Source organism: Maylandia zebra, linkage group LG9, assembly GCF_041146795.1.
Source record: "Maylandia zebra isolate NMK-2024a linkage group LG9, Mzebra_GT3a, whole genome shotgun sequence".
Lineage (NCBI taxonomy): Eukaryota > Metazoa > Chordata > Actinopteri > Cichliformes > Cichlidae > Maylandia > Maylandia zebra.
Window position 1 is genome coordinate 32996631 of NC_135175.1, and position 18387 is coordinate 33015017.

The 18387-nt window shown below is 39.4% G+C and overlaps 1 protein-coding gene across 1 annotated transcript in view; it reads left to right on the forward strand.

The window, feature by feature from the left end:
- The window catches only part of LOC143420381 (uncharacterized), a 32112-nt gene extending 14429 nt beyond the window's left edge, over nucleotides 1-17683 (forward strand). Inside the window, exons 5-7 of the mRNA XM_076888439.1 lie at nucleotides 8841-8946; nucleotides 13689-14285; nucleotides 15760-17683. Of these exons, the coding sequence (XP_076744554.1) occupies nucleotides 8841-8932 (92 nt within the window). The 3' untranslated portion in view covers nucleotides 8933-8946; nucleotides 13689-14285; nucleotides 15760-17683. The remainder of the gene's footprint in view (nucleotides 1-8840; nucleotides 8947-13688; nucleotides 14286-15759) is intronic.
- The last annotated feature ends 704 nt before the right edge of the window (nucleotides 17684-18387 follow it).

Sequence of the window (18387 nt, forward strand, 5' to 3'; positions counted from 1 at the left end):
TTATATTTGAGAAAAATTTGAAACATCTTTAAAATCTTTTATTTTTCCTTAAACTTGCTGTAGGTATTAAAACTTATGATTTTGTGTTTAAGATGTCGAAACAATTAATTTTGGGAGCTCATTTTTTTTAAAGTTGTGGTTTCATTTGTTCAGAGTTCATCAACGTTTTCCTGATACAAGGTGTGATGGATCCATGCTTTTATGCTGTTTAAGACAAATTCTGAAAGCTGAACGTTGCAGAGATTATAGCAATTCTTGAACTTAAAGGTGCCATGATGAATTCAGCTTTATTATGTGATAAGAACAAGTAGTCTGATGTCCTGTTATCATGATGACACTAAAATTTGAGATACAATAAATAAAATAAGTTTTTGTACTAGGTATCGTCGATACCACCCTGAAGTTTACTTGGTATCGGATCCGAAAGTAAATCAGTGGTATTGCACATCACTAGTCATGATACATCAATACAATATGCATAAGAGGGCAAACCATGTTTAATTTATACATCATTCTACCAGTAATCTAGTTCATCAGTTAGTAGCTTCACAAAACTAAACAAAAAGGAATTTTTGCAACAGGTTTTTCAATCAATTTTGTTAATTTTGTTTCCAGATAAGAGAGGCCAGACCTTTCTTATCCTCTGTGTTTAATCTGGACGTTGGGACAGCTAAGAGCTTTTAAACCACAGACTTCAGTGATCTTGCAGGAGCGAACCAATTTAAAAGATCAGAAAGGTTTGAGGGTCCTAACCCATGCAACGCCTTAAAAACACATAATAAAATCTTAAAATGAATTCAAAACCTAACTCGCAGCCAGTGTAAGGATGCCAGTATGGGAGACTCGGTTGCATAAGATAAGATAACCTTTATTAGTCCCGAGCGTGGGAAATTTATTTTGTTACAGCAGTAGACAGTGCAAATGTATAAAAGGCTCTGGGGTTTTATGTCTATGTTCTGCAATATTGTGTGGCAATAAAACAGCTGGCGGTGACAATCCAGCAAAGTGGAAGCCTGTTGTCCTCCTGTATCCTGACCGATACACCATCTTGTTAGCTGCTGAACCTAAAAGAACTAGCCCTCACCAAGTACTCCTCAACAGCAAAGTTTCATAGAAAACTTTGAGAAAAAACACTGGAGTAATATATCCATAAGATACTGTACACCAGGGGTCGGCAACCCTAGGCACGCGTGCCACAGTTGGCAGGCTGAGAAAGAAGACGTAAGGGGAAAGGTGACTGTGATATGCCAGTCTGTTCTGCCAGAACAAAATCATAGGCTGCCTGACGTCATCGACACCGTACACCGACTCGGAGCCAAGCGACAAGGTAGCACCAGACCTAGAGGCATCATCGTGCAGTTCACCTCCCGAATCTACAGAGATGCTGTATGGAAAGCAGCCAAGACATCCTCCTACCTGCAAGACAATCATTTGAGGTTCGCTGAAGATCTGTCCAGGGAGGACAGAGAACGTCGTGACAAACTGTGGCCGATGATAGACAAAGCCCGTAAGGAGGGTAAGCCGGCTTATTTCGTGGGAGGCCGAGGATTCATCAGTGGATCAGAAGTTTTCCCTCCTTCATAGAGACGCTTATTCAGTCTCCGAAATGACATTTCTGTAAGCTTGTTTACATGGTGAACTTGATATTTTCACCCTCAGGTTAAAGCTTTATTTTGTGTTGAAGAGTGTGTTTATCTATGAAAAGCTATATTTAAACCATAGTACAGTAGATAGTTAAATACTGTGTTTTTATAAGCTTAGTCACTCAGGGTTTTTACTGTTCTACTACCTAAATTGTGCAGCACCCGGTCCCCTTATCCTATAGATCTGTTCTTAGCTGTAGAAGTTTAGAACTTACTTTTTCTCTTTCTTTTTTTCTAATAACTTTGTCTTTTTCATTTGTTTCTCTTAATACCAGGGGTTTAAGACAAACATGTAAACGCAAAGCTTTGTTTTTATTTGCCAAACAATTTAAAACAGATTTTTGCTTTTTCCAAGAGAGTCATTCCACACCTGCTGATACAAATTTTTGGAAATCACAATGGGGTAATGAAGTCTGGTTGTCCCATGGCTCTGAGCGTTCTGCTGGAGTTGTCACGCTTAAAAATTCTTTTTCTGGAGATGTGTTACACTCTGACTGTGACACCTTAGGACACTACCTCTGCTCACTAATCAGACACAATAACAGTACTTTCATTGCAGTAAATATATATGGTTACAATAATAAAACTGAAAATGATAAATTACTTGACTCCTTAGAAGAAAGAATTAATTTCTGGCTCTCCAAATACCCAAATTCAGTCCTCTTAATTGGTGGAGACTTTAACATTGCTTTAGACAATACGGTTGATAGGTGGCCTCCAGGGCAGCAGTCTTCATACAGTGCAAACTTTAATCTTGTGGGTATTTGGAGAGAAAAATTTCCAGATGATAGACTCTTTACTTGGAGCAATAAGACAGGATCCAGGCAATCACGTGTTGACTTTTGGCTTGTTTCTGACTGTATTGATAAAGATAATATTACTGTTAATATACTTGCCACCCCCCTCACTGATCATAGAGCAATTCACATTAACGTCCAAATGTTTACACTGGATACTATACCTCATAAATTCTCTTACTGGAAGCTAAATAATTCTTTACTAAAAGATAAAATAGTTAACATGCAGATTAATAAAGTAATTGTTTATTATTGGAACAAAGCTAACAGAGAGAAGTCCTTTTGTACCAATTGGGAACTTTTTAAATTTGAAGCATGCAAATTCTTGAGAAGATACGGGAGTCAAATTGCTAAATTAAGGAAAGCTGAAGAACAAGAAGTAATAAGCAGAATTGCCTCTTATTACTAGAAGTCCCCAGAAGAAATCTCAGAGGAAGATAAATTAAGTTTACTAGAACTTCAAAATAAACTGGACGGTTTATATCGACGCAAGGCTGAGGGTGCTTTCATAAGATCCAGGAAGAGGTGGCTGGAGGAGGGCGAACAAAATTCTGCTTACTTTTTCAGACTTGAAAAATACAGATCAAAAACAAACTCTATTCATCAACTAAATATTAATGGCATTGTCTCTGACAATCCTAGAGAAATTTCACATTTCTGTGCCGAATTCTATACTAAACTATACGACTCAAAATATAATGAGGCTGTCTCAACAGGATTTTTCAATAATATTAAAAACCTAAAATCTATTGTTGTGGAAGATAGAAGTTATTGTGACAGCCCTCTGACTGTGGAGGAAGTTTGTAATTCCATTTCTGCACTTAAGGCCAATAAATCTCCCGGCACAGATGGTTTGACTGCAGAGTTTTATAAATCATTTTCTAATCTCCTGGCTCCATTTTTACTGCAGGTTTTTACAGAAAGTATAGAGAATAACATCGTCCCTCCTTCTCTTACTCAGGGTCTCATAACACTTATTCCAAAACCAAACAAAGACTTACTCTTTATTGATAATTGGAGACCCATCTCCCTGCTTAATAATGACTATAAGGTTATGGCTTTAATACTTGCTAACAGAATTAAAGAGGTCTTGGAAACAATTATTGATGAGACACAATCAGGCTTTATGAGAAACAGACACATTTCTAATAACATTAGACTGGTTTTGGATTTACTTGATTACTCTGATTTGGTACCTGACAATAGCTTCATTCTCTTCCTGGATTTTTATAAGGCTTTTGATACAATTGAACATCAATTTATTTTCCACTCTTTGGAAAAATTTGGCTTCGGCAAGTTTTTCTGTAAAGCTGTCAAAACCTTATACACAAATGGCAATAGTTCTATTAAAATGATTAACGGCTCCACCCCGAGATTTGACCTGAAACGTGGTATTCGCCAAGGATGTCCTATTTCACCATATTTATTTTTACTTTGTACACAAATTCTTGCAACTAATATTTCAAACAGTGTTGTACAAGGAATCACCATAGCTGATAAGGAGCTCGTCATCAGCCAGTTAGCCGATGACACCACACTCTTCTTGAAGAATGCAAACCAAATCCCACCAGCTCTTACTGTGATTAGTGATTTCTCTGAGGCCTCTGGTTTATGCCTAAATCTTAAAAAGTGTGAGTTACTAGCAATTAAAGACTGTCCTGCAAATACTATCTGTAATATCTCTGTTAAACAAGAAGTCACATACTTGGGACTGTTAATATCCAAAGACCAAAAATCAAGATGCTCGTCAAACTTCACTCCAATTAACCCTAAAAAGGTTCAACCAGTGGCTGCAAAGGGACTTGTCTTTGAAAGGTAGAGTGTTACTTACTAAAGCTGAAGGGATATCCCGATTAACATATGCTGCTCTCTCCTTACATCTGGATAAGAAAATTAGTAAAGATATTGACTGTATGCTCTTTAATTTTATATGGAAAAACCGTACGCACTATATTAGAAAAACTGTTGTGATGAATACGTATGAATCAGGTGGGCTTAACGTCTTAGACTTTTCTACTTTAAATAACACTTTCAAAATTAACTGGGCTAAACATTTTCTTAAAACCCTATCTCTATCTGGAACTTTATACCATATCATATTTTCTCTCGTTTTGGTGGCTTTAATTTTATTTTAAATTGTAATTACAATGTTGAGAAACTCCCTGTAAAGCTTTCATCCTTCCATAAGCAGGTCCTCTTAGCGTGGACCCTCATTTATAAACACAACTTCTCACCTCACAAATACCTCATCTGGAACAACAGAGATATTTTATAGAAAAATAAATCACTTTTCCTGGAAACTTGGATCCAAAATGGGATCCTATTGGTGGCTCAGCTGGTTAGTAAAGAGGGACAACTACTTACATACGACGACTTTCTTGCACTATATAATTTTCCAATCAGTGTTCAGGAATTCTCAATGGTGCTTGGTGCCATACCCTCAGGGACTTTAATGTTATATAAAAACACTGACAGCTCGATCTCTACCTCAGTCACTCTCCCTGATCCAGCTGAGTCACCAATAGGAAAAATCTGCTTTTCACAGGAACTTGGTAACCGCAATAAGAGAATACGTAGTTTATTCCAAGAAGATATCGTCTCTCTCCCATATATATAATATCTTACTGGAACCAACATGTTCCAGATATCAAGTGGAAGACAGTCTGGATGGTCCCCCATAAATATTTGATTGTAAATAAGGTGAAAGAAGTCTCATTTAAAATTCTACATAAATGTTATCCAGCCAGTCACTACATGGTAAAATTTAAAAGGGACATAAATACTAATTGTACTTCTGTGGGGATCATCCAGAAACTGTGACACATCTTTTTTGGTACTGTTCTTTTACACAGAGATTCTGGAAGGAATTTAGCAGCTTTGTTATTGTCCATATTTTAAGGGAGTTTTCTTTACGATGGGAAAATGTTTTATTCTGTTTCTTTAAGTTCACCAGGAAGAATGATAAATGTTTTTTTTATGATAAATTTGTTAATACCTTTAGCGAAATTCTTTATCCATAAATGTAAGTTTACTAACAAAACACCATATTTCTGTCATTATTTTAAGGATGTGGAAATGTACATACAATCAATATCAGACTCCACCAACAAAAAGGCTCTCAAAACAATATATGTATGTGAATTTTTGCGTGTATTCTTATAATTGTTACCTTCGTCTTTTACCCCTGGCTTTGTGTGTTCATGTTCTGTTGTTTTGTATACTTCATCTGTTCGTATGTTGTATACTCATTGTTTGTTAAATAAAGTTTTAAAAAAAAGATACTCTGACCCGTAACTATCGTAAAACGCTTCGACCGGAAGTAGACACCTTTCGCGCATGCGGGGTACCGATCGGTAGTGATGGGCAGATGAAGCCCCATGAAGCACTGAAGCTTTTCATCCAATTGGTTCACCCCAACGCGAAGCTTCATGAAGCTTCATTTGCTCTAGCAGGACACCTACTGGACGTAAAAAATAATAGCTGGCATGAATTTGAAGAGTGTGGCATTTTGCACACAGCCTGTAAATGTCAACAACAAAAGGAGTGTGTAAAACATGTATATTGTAGTGATGGCAGTATACTGTGTATATTTATACTGGCAGTATGGAAAATGATTATTTGGAAATGCTTGAAATGGAAATGATCATTTACTGTGAGGTGAGGTGTGGTTGGGGTGTGGACAGTAGTTGTGCTTTTGTAACGTTGAGGTATGGACAGCTACACACTGAGGCTTTGAGCCTCAGTCCTGCCTGTTCACATTTTATTCTGTAAAAACTAAATTTTCACTGCTTTTACGACCTTTTTAGTGGGGAGAACATAGCTGGGATTTAATGATTTAACAAATCTTTTAAATCCTTTGTCCTCCACAATGCTAAATGGCTGTGAGTCCTCAATCACCATGCTGACCAGGTCTTCATCTATTTGAGATTGTTCTCCTGAGGAAAGACAATAAAGATAAAGCACAAATATAAATATCACACACGTAACTTATAACAGTTGTATAATATTGTTATATCATTTAGTAACATTACTGCATGCTATATTATCATTGCATTTGATGGCTCACCTGGTCTTGCTCCACAATCGGTGTTCCCCTTATTCTCATGCAAAGCTCTGTAGTGCCTAAGCATGGATAAGGTGTTGTTGTTATATCCCAGCTCCCTGGCACATAGCAAACACTTCACCTTGTACAAAAGTACAGACAGCTTAACATAAATTGTATTGCACCATCAGTATTATGAAAATACATCTTCTGTAGAAATTTACATACCTTGTTGGGAGGAATAAGATCAAAATGTTCCCACACAGGGGAGGACATCCTCCTCTTCTTAGCCGGCTCCATTCTCTCCTGACTTTCCTCACTCTCATAAACCTCCATACGGTCTCCAAACTCTCACTAACCGCAACTCTCCATCAAACACCCACATTTTTGAATGAAGTCTGAGGGGTTTATATCGCTGTCATATCTCGCGGCAAAGTTCGAACCACTTCATGAACCAGTCACGTGGTACAGCCGGGCAGCGAGGCTTCGGACGTCATCATTTTCAGCTCCTCCCATAAATGAAGCAAGCCTCGATACGCGCTTCGCGGAAACGCCCCCTCCATTACTCGACACAAGCTTCGAAGCCTCGATACAGAACGTCCCATCACTACCGATCGGGTTTCCGGTACGGATCGGGTAGTGATAACTCAGACGGAGCTACCGTTTCTTCCTAAGCGAGTAAAAGAGTGAATTTGGATGATAAAACAAACTAAACCAACGCTTGGATCGATATCTGCATCGATCTGCCCACCCTTGTCTCCTGGATCGTAGCTGAGATCAGCGTGAACCACGTGGGTCTCTGCTCCCTGATCTGTTTCCTGTGTTTGGAAAGAGTTGCAGCTTCATCGCGGAGTTTCTCTCGGTTTGTGGGCTCATCTAAAGGTAAGCACCGAGCTAACTTTACTGTGAGTTCAGTTCATGTTGAGTTTAGCTCCTGAATGAGGTCTTCTGCTGCTCTCCTCGGTGTCTGTTCACAGTTTATTGTGAACATGTTGAGAGAAGAGTGAGAGAGTGTTTGGAGAAAAACACCAACTAATCATTAGCTCAGCATGCTGGGAGAAGTTGGAGCAGAAAAGTCTTTTCATTGTCCCTGCAGCTGTTTTTCTGCCTGCACCAAACCTCTACAGCCTCGTTTCTATTTGAAGTGATAACAGGAAATGGATGAGAGCGATCTGCTGCAGTATCAGGGTCACAATAAACTTTATTGTCCAGCTGCTGTGGATGAACACATGAGAGGAAATGAACTCCTACAAAGTCTCATTTTAATGAGTCTGGCTGCTGTAAAGTGATGCACAGGAAGATGTTAACAAAAACTAATGAAACAGAGATGAAAGTAAACAGTGTTCATATTTGAAAGCACAGAGAATAAAATATATTGTGGTGGTTAATGTGCAGGAGAGTGTGAAGAATGTAATAATGTCTTCCTGTGTCAAACACAGCTGCAGTCAAAGCAGGAAGGAAAGCACTGAAACCACTGATCAAAGCTCATTAATCAAAGACCGCTGATCAATGGCCATGAGTACCATTCAGAGAGTTGGGGAGTCGCTAAAATCACAGCATTTGATCAATGAGCTTTGATCAGTGGTTGTTGATCAATGATCATGAGAATTTGCATATTAATGCTCAATAACTGACCTCCCAGCCCATTGTTCCTTCAGTGGTGCTCGTTTCAGTCATTATGCAAATGCACTGTTGAAGATTGGGGAAAGCTGCAGTCAGCTGAGACTGAAGAAGTCACTTGGATGAGGGCCGAAACGTTTTTCCTACTGCAAAAGCTACGTCAAGATGAACAGAATCAAAGTTTGGGGAATGGTGGAGGTGGTGGGACTGGGGGGCTGAAGGAGTTGAAAGTGTGGGGTGGGGGAGTAACAGGTCTGTCCCTGTTTGTGGAAACCACAGGAGGAGCTGTTCAGGCTGTTGCTGGGTGTGAATTGTTGATGGAGTCTTTAAACTTGTAGTTGCTGTTTTCCAGACTGAAGCAGAGTCGTTAGCTGAAAACTGGTTTTAGAGGTTCATTCAGGACACCTTCTCAGGCTCTTACAGCCTTACCTGTATCATAACAAAGTGTATAAACCCCAATCCACCTTTAACATGGTCCTTCTCCCAAACCTTCAAATAGGACTTTCTGGCCCTGTCATAGTAAAGGGCTGCTTAGAATATTAGAGCCAATGTCACAAAGTTCCTCCTGAAGTATAAGTGAGTGAGAGAGTTTCCTCACTTTGCAGCACAACACGTCTCACAAGATTTCTACAAGCAACCAGAGTGAAATTTGTACTTTGTGTTGTCAGATGAACATATGAGACACTTTGACTCTTCAGTGCAGTGTGGAGCCTAACAAAGATCTGTTTTGTGTCCCAGCTGATCAGCAGGAGGAGAAGAGTCTGACGGAGCAGCAGAGGAACATTTTCAGCCATCTGGACTCAGCTGAGTCACTACAGAGGAAACAATGAGCTCAACACAGGAGGTGAGGAAAATATCACAGTTTCACCAAATAATCAGTCACGTCTAAAACTCTCATCCTCCAAACCTGTTATATGACTGTGTTGTATATTATGTTGTTTTTTAGAGACCACAGCACATGTTAAAATCAGGAAGGTTTATTCATCAAAATTATTAATAATCAAATAGGCAAAACATTTTTTTCATCATCCCCAAAAATACACGTTCAAAGCACCACAACAGCAGCCCGATATCAGACAGAAGCTGTCAGCTGAGCTCTGTAGAGTGGGCAATTATAATGAAACTCTATATTATAATTTGTAGATTCAAGCTGCTCTTCATATTTTTGGCCAGCAGATGTCACCAAAGAGGACTGTGTTGAAAAGCTTTGAGTAATGAACCTTTTTCAATACAAGCTTCAGTGTTTCAGAAAGCTTCATTTGGCCATCACTGATATAAATAATATTATAGAAATGATCAGAGGAGGCAAATGTACATTTACTCTATACTTAAGTAGAAGTACAGATATTAGTGTTATAAATACTTCAGTAAAAGTATTCATTCACCTTCTTTACTTAAGTAACAGTGAAAAAGTACAGGCTCTGAAATGTAATCAGAGTAAAAAAGTAAAATTGCTCCTTGAAGAACTTTTTAACCACATGTTTTTTATCCAAATTTAACTGAACCTTGTGCTTTATTAATGTAATAATAAAATAAGATTAGTAAATGAAATAAGAACTATTTATTTCTAATAAAGGTTCTCTGTTTGAATCAGTTAATTAGAAAATGAAGGAAAATAAAACATATGTGTATTTTCTGTTGCCTACATTGTAGAGGGTGACTTTGCCTCTAAACAGGAACATGAGCAGGGAAGAGGTTAAAGTGGGATTGAGCAGGTGGGAACCCTAAAATCAGCTGTAGTGGCTCAGCGTGGGGAAAAGAATCACAGCTCACAATAATTTCTGTTGAGAGCTCCAGTAGATTTTCTTAAAGTACAGGCTCTAGACTAACTTTTTGCCATGGGCGTACCGGTACGCCTAACTTTAAAAAGTTAGGCGTACGCCTAACTTTAAAAAGTTAGGCGTACCGGCACAAAAGTTAGGCGCACACAAATTTTATAATAATTGACATAATATAATGTGTTTTTCTGGATACACTGTGCTTTTTCAGCTTTCAAAGATTGATGACACCGTGTCAGAGCACTGGCTATGAATTTCAGAAGGATCAGGCCTTAACTTCACAGAAAAGTTATCAATACTTCTTTTCCTATTACAGCTACATCCACTTCTGTCGTGCCTAGGCTGCTCACTATGGCTGGGTATCATCACTGATTTCTATAATCCATTCGATTCCGGTTTTCAAAGTCCCGATTCGGTTCAACTTAGCCTCAGACAGTCAGAAATATTATAATTCTGATCATTTATCAGTACTGATACATGTGAGACTTCATCAGAATTGTGAACATCACAGCAGATGCCTTTGTGTCAAAGCAACTGAGAATAAAACACAGAAAAACATGAAGGAGATTTTTCTGGTCTGGCTTTTTATAGCAGATAACCTTAAAAACATTCTGCAATATTCTGCATATAAAGTTTAAATTACTTCAGTATTGAACAACAGAAAAATTAGGCTTTCTTGTCCGAGGTCATTTAAGTGAAAAAAAAGAAAAAGACAGCGCTGTAAACAACGGTAGACTGCTGGGTAATAAACGAATGAATAATACAGAAAACAGAGATTGGAGACGGGAAACTGTTCTTGAAGTACAGAGAGAGACAGAGAGAGAGAGAGCTGTGCATGAAGTGTGATTTTAATAGTCGTGGATAGGGATGGGTATCGAAAACCGGTTCTTGTTGAGAACCGGTTCCCACTGTTTCAATTCCTTGGAATCGTTCGCCACTTTTATAAACGATTCCCTTATCGATTCCAGTCGCCCCGAATGACGTCATCACGTTGAATAGCGTCTTTTACCCAGTAGGAAACACGGCGCCTGAGCGGCACAAACGCTCAAAAGTTTGGTTACACTTTATGAGAAAGGATGACAACAGGGCAACGTGCAATACTTGCAAAGTAGAGATTTCATCAAAGGGAGGAAACACTACGAACATGCAAAAGCATTTGCTCAAAAAACACGCGATTGCTTTCAACGAATGTCGTGTTTTTGATCCGCTCCGGACTAGCGAAGCTCAACCCAGCAGCAGCGGTAGCGTTTCCACGTCCTCTCCCGTTAATACTGCAGGTAACTAATCAATTAGCATTGCATATTATGTTAGCGCGATTTACCTTATTACAAAACCTGCTATTACTGTGCGTTGCATTTAGATAACCATGATGAGAGAGACAGAGTCTGGCTGGCTCAGATGCTGGCAGTTCTCGCTGCAGTCTACCGGTAGCGTCTCCTTTCAGGCCAGGATAGACGAATGTCACCGAGCAGTGTCTAAGTTTGTGGTCAAAGGCTTGCACCCATTTGCCACAGCAGATGCCCCCGATTTCACTTTGGTAAGTGAATGTGTTTAATTGTAGGCAGGGACATTACTGGATATTCTTGTGTAATTGCTACAGAATAATTTATGTTAAACTTTGTTATTGCTACAGGAGAATATTTATTTTATTATTTTACATATACATTTTTTTTCCTGGGGACCCTGTGACACCCCATGGAAGAGCCGTAGGCTGGATCTCTTAAGATCTCACTGTTGGGTTTGTAAGGCCATGTTACTCCTAAATTTCTATCTTGTTCAAAGAGAACATATAAAACACAGTTCTAAGCTAATCGACTTTAGTGTTCTCCTTTTTAAAAAAAAGAATCGATAAGGAATCGAATCGTTAAACAGAATCGAAAATGGAATCGGAATCGTTAAAATCTTATCAATACCCATCCCTAGTCGTGGAAGCAAAACAGCAAAATTCATGACGACATTGATCAAATGTGAAGCGCAGTTTGCTGCTTCTTTTGCTGCTGGCTCGGTGAATTTTGGTTGGAGAGAGACAAAACCTGCAGCTCAGAATCGGCGCAAAAGACGTAAACACAGAGCTCTGACAGCGTGTCCATCTACGGGTCGTCGGGTGAGAAAGCTGAGAAAGACAAAGCTGATTCTGATGCGTCGGTCCGCTCTGTGTTTACGTCTTTGTGTGGAATCCGTGTACCTGCTCTCATTTGCTGTTTGGTGGTTGTTGAAATGGTTTTGTGAGCTTTAATCTGAGAATCTGGTGTTTCTGGCAAAACACAGTTATATTTAAAAGTCGATTCAGGATTTAATGAATTGATATCGCTTTATTCAAGCTACTCACCTCCCACTTCCACCTGCACTTTCAACTGGACCACGGCCAATCAGAGAGGTCCCGCCCCTTACTATCTCTGATTGGTTTAGTCCACGATAGGGGCATAATGTGTCTGTTGTTGACCACAGGGAAGGTTGCAGAGATTTTTATTTTATTTTTGTTACCCGAACAGTTGGTCGCACAGGTGCAACCAAATATTTTTTTTTTTGTCGCACCACTGAAAAATTTGGTCGCACTCTAGAGCCCTGTTAAAGTACAGGCTGCTGCTCTCTGTGGATGTACACAACTGAATTCAACCAGATGTCAGCAGATGTTTCATGAGCTGTCCTGGCTGATTTCCATCCTCTACACTGACAGTACACTGTCTTTATATTAGACACTATACTGTTGGTATGAAGGTGGAACTCAGTGAATGAATGTCAGCATCATGAGCTTCAGTTTAAATGAATCTCTGCTACACTTGATGTAATCTAACTGTGACATGAGCACCACAGTCACTGTGCACCAGTCACACACTGTTCTTTACTTTAAATCCATCACAGTTCAGCAAACGAACCTGTTTATCCTGCACTAACCTGCAGAGGATCTTCATGCAGTCTTTAAATAACACAGTTAATCTGCCTCAGATTGTTTTGCAGCATCTTTCAGTTTATGAAAAAACATAATGTCACATGTACAGACCCAATATCTGATTTCAACACATGAGGACTTACATGTAAGCTTTAATCTCCAGTTGATCAAATCCCACTGAGCAGTCCTTCCCTTTAAATCTAACCTCTCTTCTTCCTCTCCTGTCCTGTGTGTCTTATCTTTCTCCATCTGAGTGAAGTTAGCTCTCTTTCTTTTCTCTCCCTGTGATGTACAGCAGCTGGACCTTTAGCCAGCAACACACTGTGAGACAAACTGCACACAAACAGTTTGTGTGTTTGCTGATGTTTGTTGATAGAAACGCTGCATTTGAAATTACCTGTTTGTTCAGGTGCTGTGCAAAAAAGAAAGAAGAACAACGTCTCACTTTAACTCCTGACTATGACTCACAGTTTTGCCTCTTTCATCTCTTTTTATGTTTCACACCCTGGTGATTAGTACACGATCAGGATTGCCTTTCATGTGTTACTTTTCAGGCTCAAATCAGTTTGATGCCTTTAGTGATGAAATAACTCCCCTCAAATTCCTCAAACCAAAAGTAAAAAGTCTGTTTTGAAAATGTAATGAGTAGAAAGTCTTTTTTTTCTGTGGGGAGTAAAAGTAAGGAAAAAAAGGAAAAATATTTTAGAGTGTTTGAACAGTCATGAATTATTTTTAAAACCAGGTTGGATGTAATGTGTTAGAACTACCAGCAGGTGGGGATAAGAGACCTTTAAGGTGTTTGGTGCCACACTCCACCTTCATGTTTAAAACTAGTGTTAATGGAGGGAGTTTGAAGGTTGAGTTTGTTCCACGACTGCATTTCACTCACTGCCTCTGTTTGTATCTCTGTCACTGCAGGACCAACATGGAGCGAGAAGTCAGCGCTCTCAGGAGGCCGACAAACCTCACAAAAGAAAGGGAGAGAAAACATACAGCTGTGACAAGTGTGGGAAGAAGTTTACTCTGAAGGAGTCACTAAAACATCATCAGGTCATCCACACTGGAGAGAGACCGTTCACCTGTGACTTGTGTGGAAAGTCTTTTTCCTGGAGGCTTTCCCTAAAAGCACACCAACTCATCCACAGTGGAGTTAAAGCGTACAGCTGTGATCAGTGTGGCAGAACTTTTACTCACAGTAGCCACTTACAGAGTCATCTAGTTACCCACTCTGGAATTAAGGCATACAGCTGTGACATTTGTGGGAAAACTTTCAGCCGGATTGAGAGCAGAAATACACACCTACGCATTCACACCAGACATGATGTGTACTGCTGTGATCAGTGTGGCAAACAGTTTATAACCAACACGCAGTTACAACAACACATGTTTACCCACACTGAGGAGAGACCTTATAAATGTGACCTGTGTGAGAAGACTTTTAAATCTCCATATCACCTGAGACGACACCAACAGATCCACACCAGAAAGAGACTCTCCAAGTGCAGTTACTGTGAGGTATGTTTTTATATTATATTTTTATCTTGTCATTTTAGCCTGACTGTTTGGAACAACTCTGCTCATTAACCCTTTAGAGCCGATCGGAGCGGGAACGCTCTGTTATGCGTAACTATTTTTAAATCCCGGTAGCACTGCAACCACGTAAGCTAGCGCAAAAAAATTTTTTGCATATGAAACCGGAGGAGTTGTACTTACATCTGATGCCATCAGCTTGTCCTAGGTCACGGTTTCCTTCCACATAAAGCTTTGCAAAAACTGCATAAAAAGCGCTTGCAGGAACAAAAACATAATATTCCAGAAACACGCTTTGCCGATCCAATCAGCTGTTCAAAACACTTCCTACGTTGGAATAGACGTCAGCGCGAACTTTTGCATTTCCGCCATTACCTGGCCGAAACTGGAAGTGACATCATTTTCGCGGAAATGTAGTCTTTTTTGCGATCAGGGCCTCAGGGCCTATACTGCTCTTTTTAAAAGTTATCTTTGACTTTATGACTTTCTGTGTCGTTTCTGGGATGCTTAGGACTCATATTGCACTGCTGGAAATAGTTTATTTTGATGCATATGCTGCTTTTTTGCAAATTTGCAGTATAATATTTATTTTCGTTTTTCCTGCAGTGTATAAAAATTGGTGTATTTCAAAAATAAAACTATGAAGACACTCAAAATAAATTTCCTGTGGTGGGAAACTATTTTGTGCAACTTTTTTGTATTTACAGTTTTGAGGGATAAGCCTCTTAAATTTCTCTAACTACAAATATATGTTAAAAAATCAAAAACGATTTTCAATTTTTTTGTAGTTTATTGCACTTTTTTGCAATTTATGTAATTACTATGCACTTAATGAATACATATTATTAAAATCTGGGCTATAATGGTTGTATTGATGTATAGCAACTTGAAATGCTCCCAAAACTGGCTCCACAGCATGTAAAAATATAATATAAGCTCTGGCGGACTTGGTTCTATGGTAGGTCTTAAAGGGTTAAACTGTCTCAGCTAGAGGTGGGTTTTGATAATCGATTTACCGATTAAAATCGAGTCTGGCTTGGATAACGTGACATCAATTCATTAAAATCCTGAATTGAGTTTTTTAATATAATTTTATTTTTCCCAAAACGCCCGAATCTCAGGTGAAACCTCACAAAATTTTGACAACCACCAAACAGCTCAAACAGTAAACTAGAGGAGGTACACGGATTATGCACAAACCGCAGACCTGCGGATTAGAATAAGCGAGTTGTCGCCTTTCTCACCTGACAGCACGGACACAGTCGGGGCTGAAAGTTTGCAGCTCACTGATTCTGATCGTTCGGCAATTCTATTGCATGAAAAAGCAGCTCTGAGTGATTATTCAGATTTTCATTTCAGTTATGATTTTGTTTGTTTTTTATTTGCTCTTTATTTCAGGCGATGTTCAGGATAAAAATGTTGAAGGACTGACTTACACTGTCTTTGTGTCTTTGTTTAGAAGCAGAGCGACACAGATGGATCCAGTTCTCAACCCTGTCATCACTGTGGTGGTGGGAAAGACTTTCGTTGTGACCTTTGTGGAAAAACTTTCAGTCACCAATACACCCTAAAAACACATCAACGTAGACACACTGGAGAGGAACTGAAATACTGCAAAGAATGTGGGAGAAGCTTCCCAACATTAAGTGGATTAAAACAACATGAACGGATTCACAGTGGGACAAAAAAGCACCTCTGTGATCAGTGTGGGTCATCTTTCATTACTGCAGTCGACCTTAAAAGACACAAACGAGTCCACACAGGAGAGAAACCATACAAGTGCAGACACTGTGACAAAAGCTTCTCACAATCAGGTAATCAAAACAAGCATGAACGTACACACATGGAAGGAAACTACAGCTGTGACCAGTGTGACAAGAGCTTCAGGAATCTCAGTTCATACTCCGACCACAAACGATCCCACGTTACTAATAAACTCTTTCACTGTTACCAATGTGCCAAAACATTCACTTCATTGTCTGCTCTGTGCAAACATCAGCGTGATCACTCAGGGCTGAAATCACTCCCATCATAGTAAGATGCATGTCAGTGTCATCAGCTGTTTTATATTTGAGAAAAAAGGTTGAAAGATCTTTAAAATCTTTTATTTTTCCTTAAACTTGTTGTAGGTATTAAAACTTATGATTTTGTGTTTAAGATGTCGAAACAATTAATTTTGTGAATTCATTTTTTAAAGTTGTGGTTTCATTTGCTCAAAGTTCATCAATGTTTTCCTGATGCAAGGTGGGATGGATCCATGCTTTTATGCTGTTTAAGACAAATTCTGAAAGCTGAACGTTGCAGAGATTGAGACCCATTAGACCAGGCAGCATTTTTCAATCTTCTATTGTCCTGAGCTGTGGCCTCAGTTTCACTGGAAGTTTAACCCAAGTACGGTGTCCAGCTGTGGACTGGTCCATGGACCCGCCTGTCCTCCAGGAACACAGGTACACATCCTGGACAGGGAGGAACGCCTGTTTGAGACCAGAGTCAAGGAGACCATTTACGTCAAAAGGGAAAGACTGAATCAAGGAGGGGGCCTAAGGGGACTTTTATTTCCTTTGCAACATCCATTTAAACACAGACAAGTAACTGGACTAAGCACAGTAGGAAATGGTTTGCCCCTTCTCATCAGCAACACCTGGACAGAATTACCCTTGACCTTAAATAACCCTGTACCTACCACTGCCATAACCAGTACATAAAATGAAATACAACCTTCTAGTAGTGTTAAAGAGAGGGAAATAAGAAAAATGGCTCCTACACACCAGCTCCTAATTACATGAGGCAGAGGACATAGTAATTACTGAACTTAAAGGAGCCATGATGAATTCAGCTTTATTATGTGATAAGAACAAGTAGTCTGATGTCCTGTAATCATGATGACGCTAAAATTTGAGATACAATAAAAAAAATATACGTTTTTCTACTAGGTATTGGTTCAGTATCGTCGATACCACCCTGAATTTTACTTGGTATTGGATCAGAAAGGAAATCAGTGGTATTGCACATCACTGGTCATGATACATCAATACAATATGCATAAGACGGCAAATCATGTTTTATTTATACATCATTCTACCAGTAATCTAGTTCATCAGTTTGTAGCTTCACAAAACAAAATAAAAAGGAATTTTTGCAACAGGTTTTTCAATCAATTTTGTTAATTTTGTTTCCAGATAAGAGAGGCCAGACCTTTCTTATCCTCTGTGTTTAATCTGGACCTTGGGACAGCTAAGAGCATCTGATCCACAGACTTCAGTGATCTTACAGGAGTGAACAAATTTAAAAGATCAGAAAGGTTTGAGGGTCCTAACCCATGCAACGCCTTAAAAACACATAATAAAATCTTAAAATGAATTCAAAACCTAACTCGCAGCCAGTGTAAGGATGCCAGTACGGGAGATATATAGTCTTGGTTGCATAAAATAAGATAACCTTTATTAGTCCCGAGCGTAGGAAATTTGTTTTGTTACAGCAGTGGACAGTGCAAAGTTGCATAGAAAATTTTAAGAAAAAACACTGGAATAATATATCCATGAGATACTGTACACAATAGAATAGAATGAAATACTACATGCAATTGAATAAAATAGAATACAAATACTATTTACAATTGAGTATAATACAACGATGCCAGAAAGAGTATTGCACATGTGTGGATGTGTGTGCTTAGTCAGTTGAAGTCTTTGTTGTGGAGTCTGACAGCAGTGGGGAGGAAAGACCTGCGAAATCTCTCCGTCCCACATCGTAGGTGCCGCAGCCACTGAAGGAGCTCCTCAGTGCCGTCAGAGTCTCCTGCATTGGGTGGGAGATGTTGTCCAACAGGGATGACAGCTTAGCCACCATTCTCCTGTCACTCACCACCTCCACTGGGTCCAGAGGGCATCCTAGAACAGAGCTGGCCCTTCTGATCAACCTGTTCAGTCTCTTCCTGTCCCCAGCAGAGATGCTGCCGCCCCAGCAGACCACACTGTAAAAGATGGCTGAGGCGACCACAGAGTCATAGAAGGTCTTCAGGAGTGGGCCCTTCACTAGGGCCCCGGAGAGCAGCCAGTTGGCTTTTCTACCTTTAAAACCCTCCTAC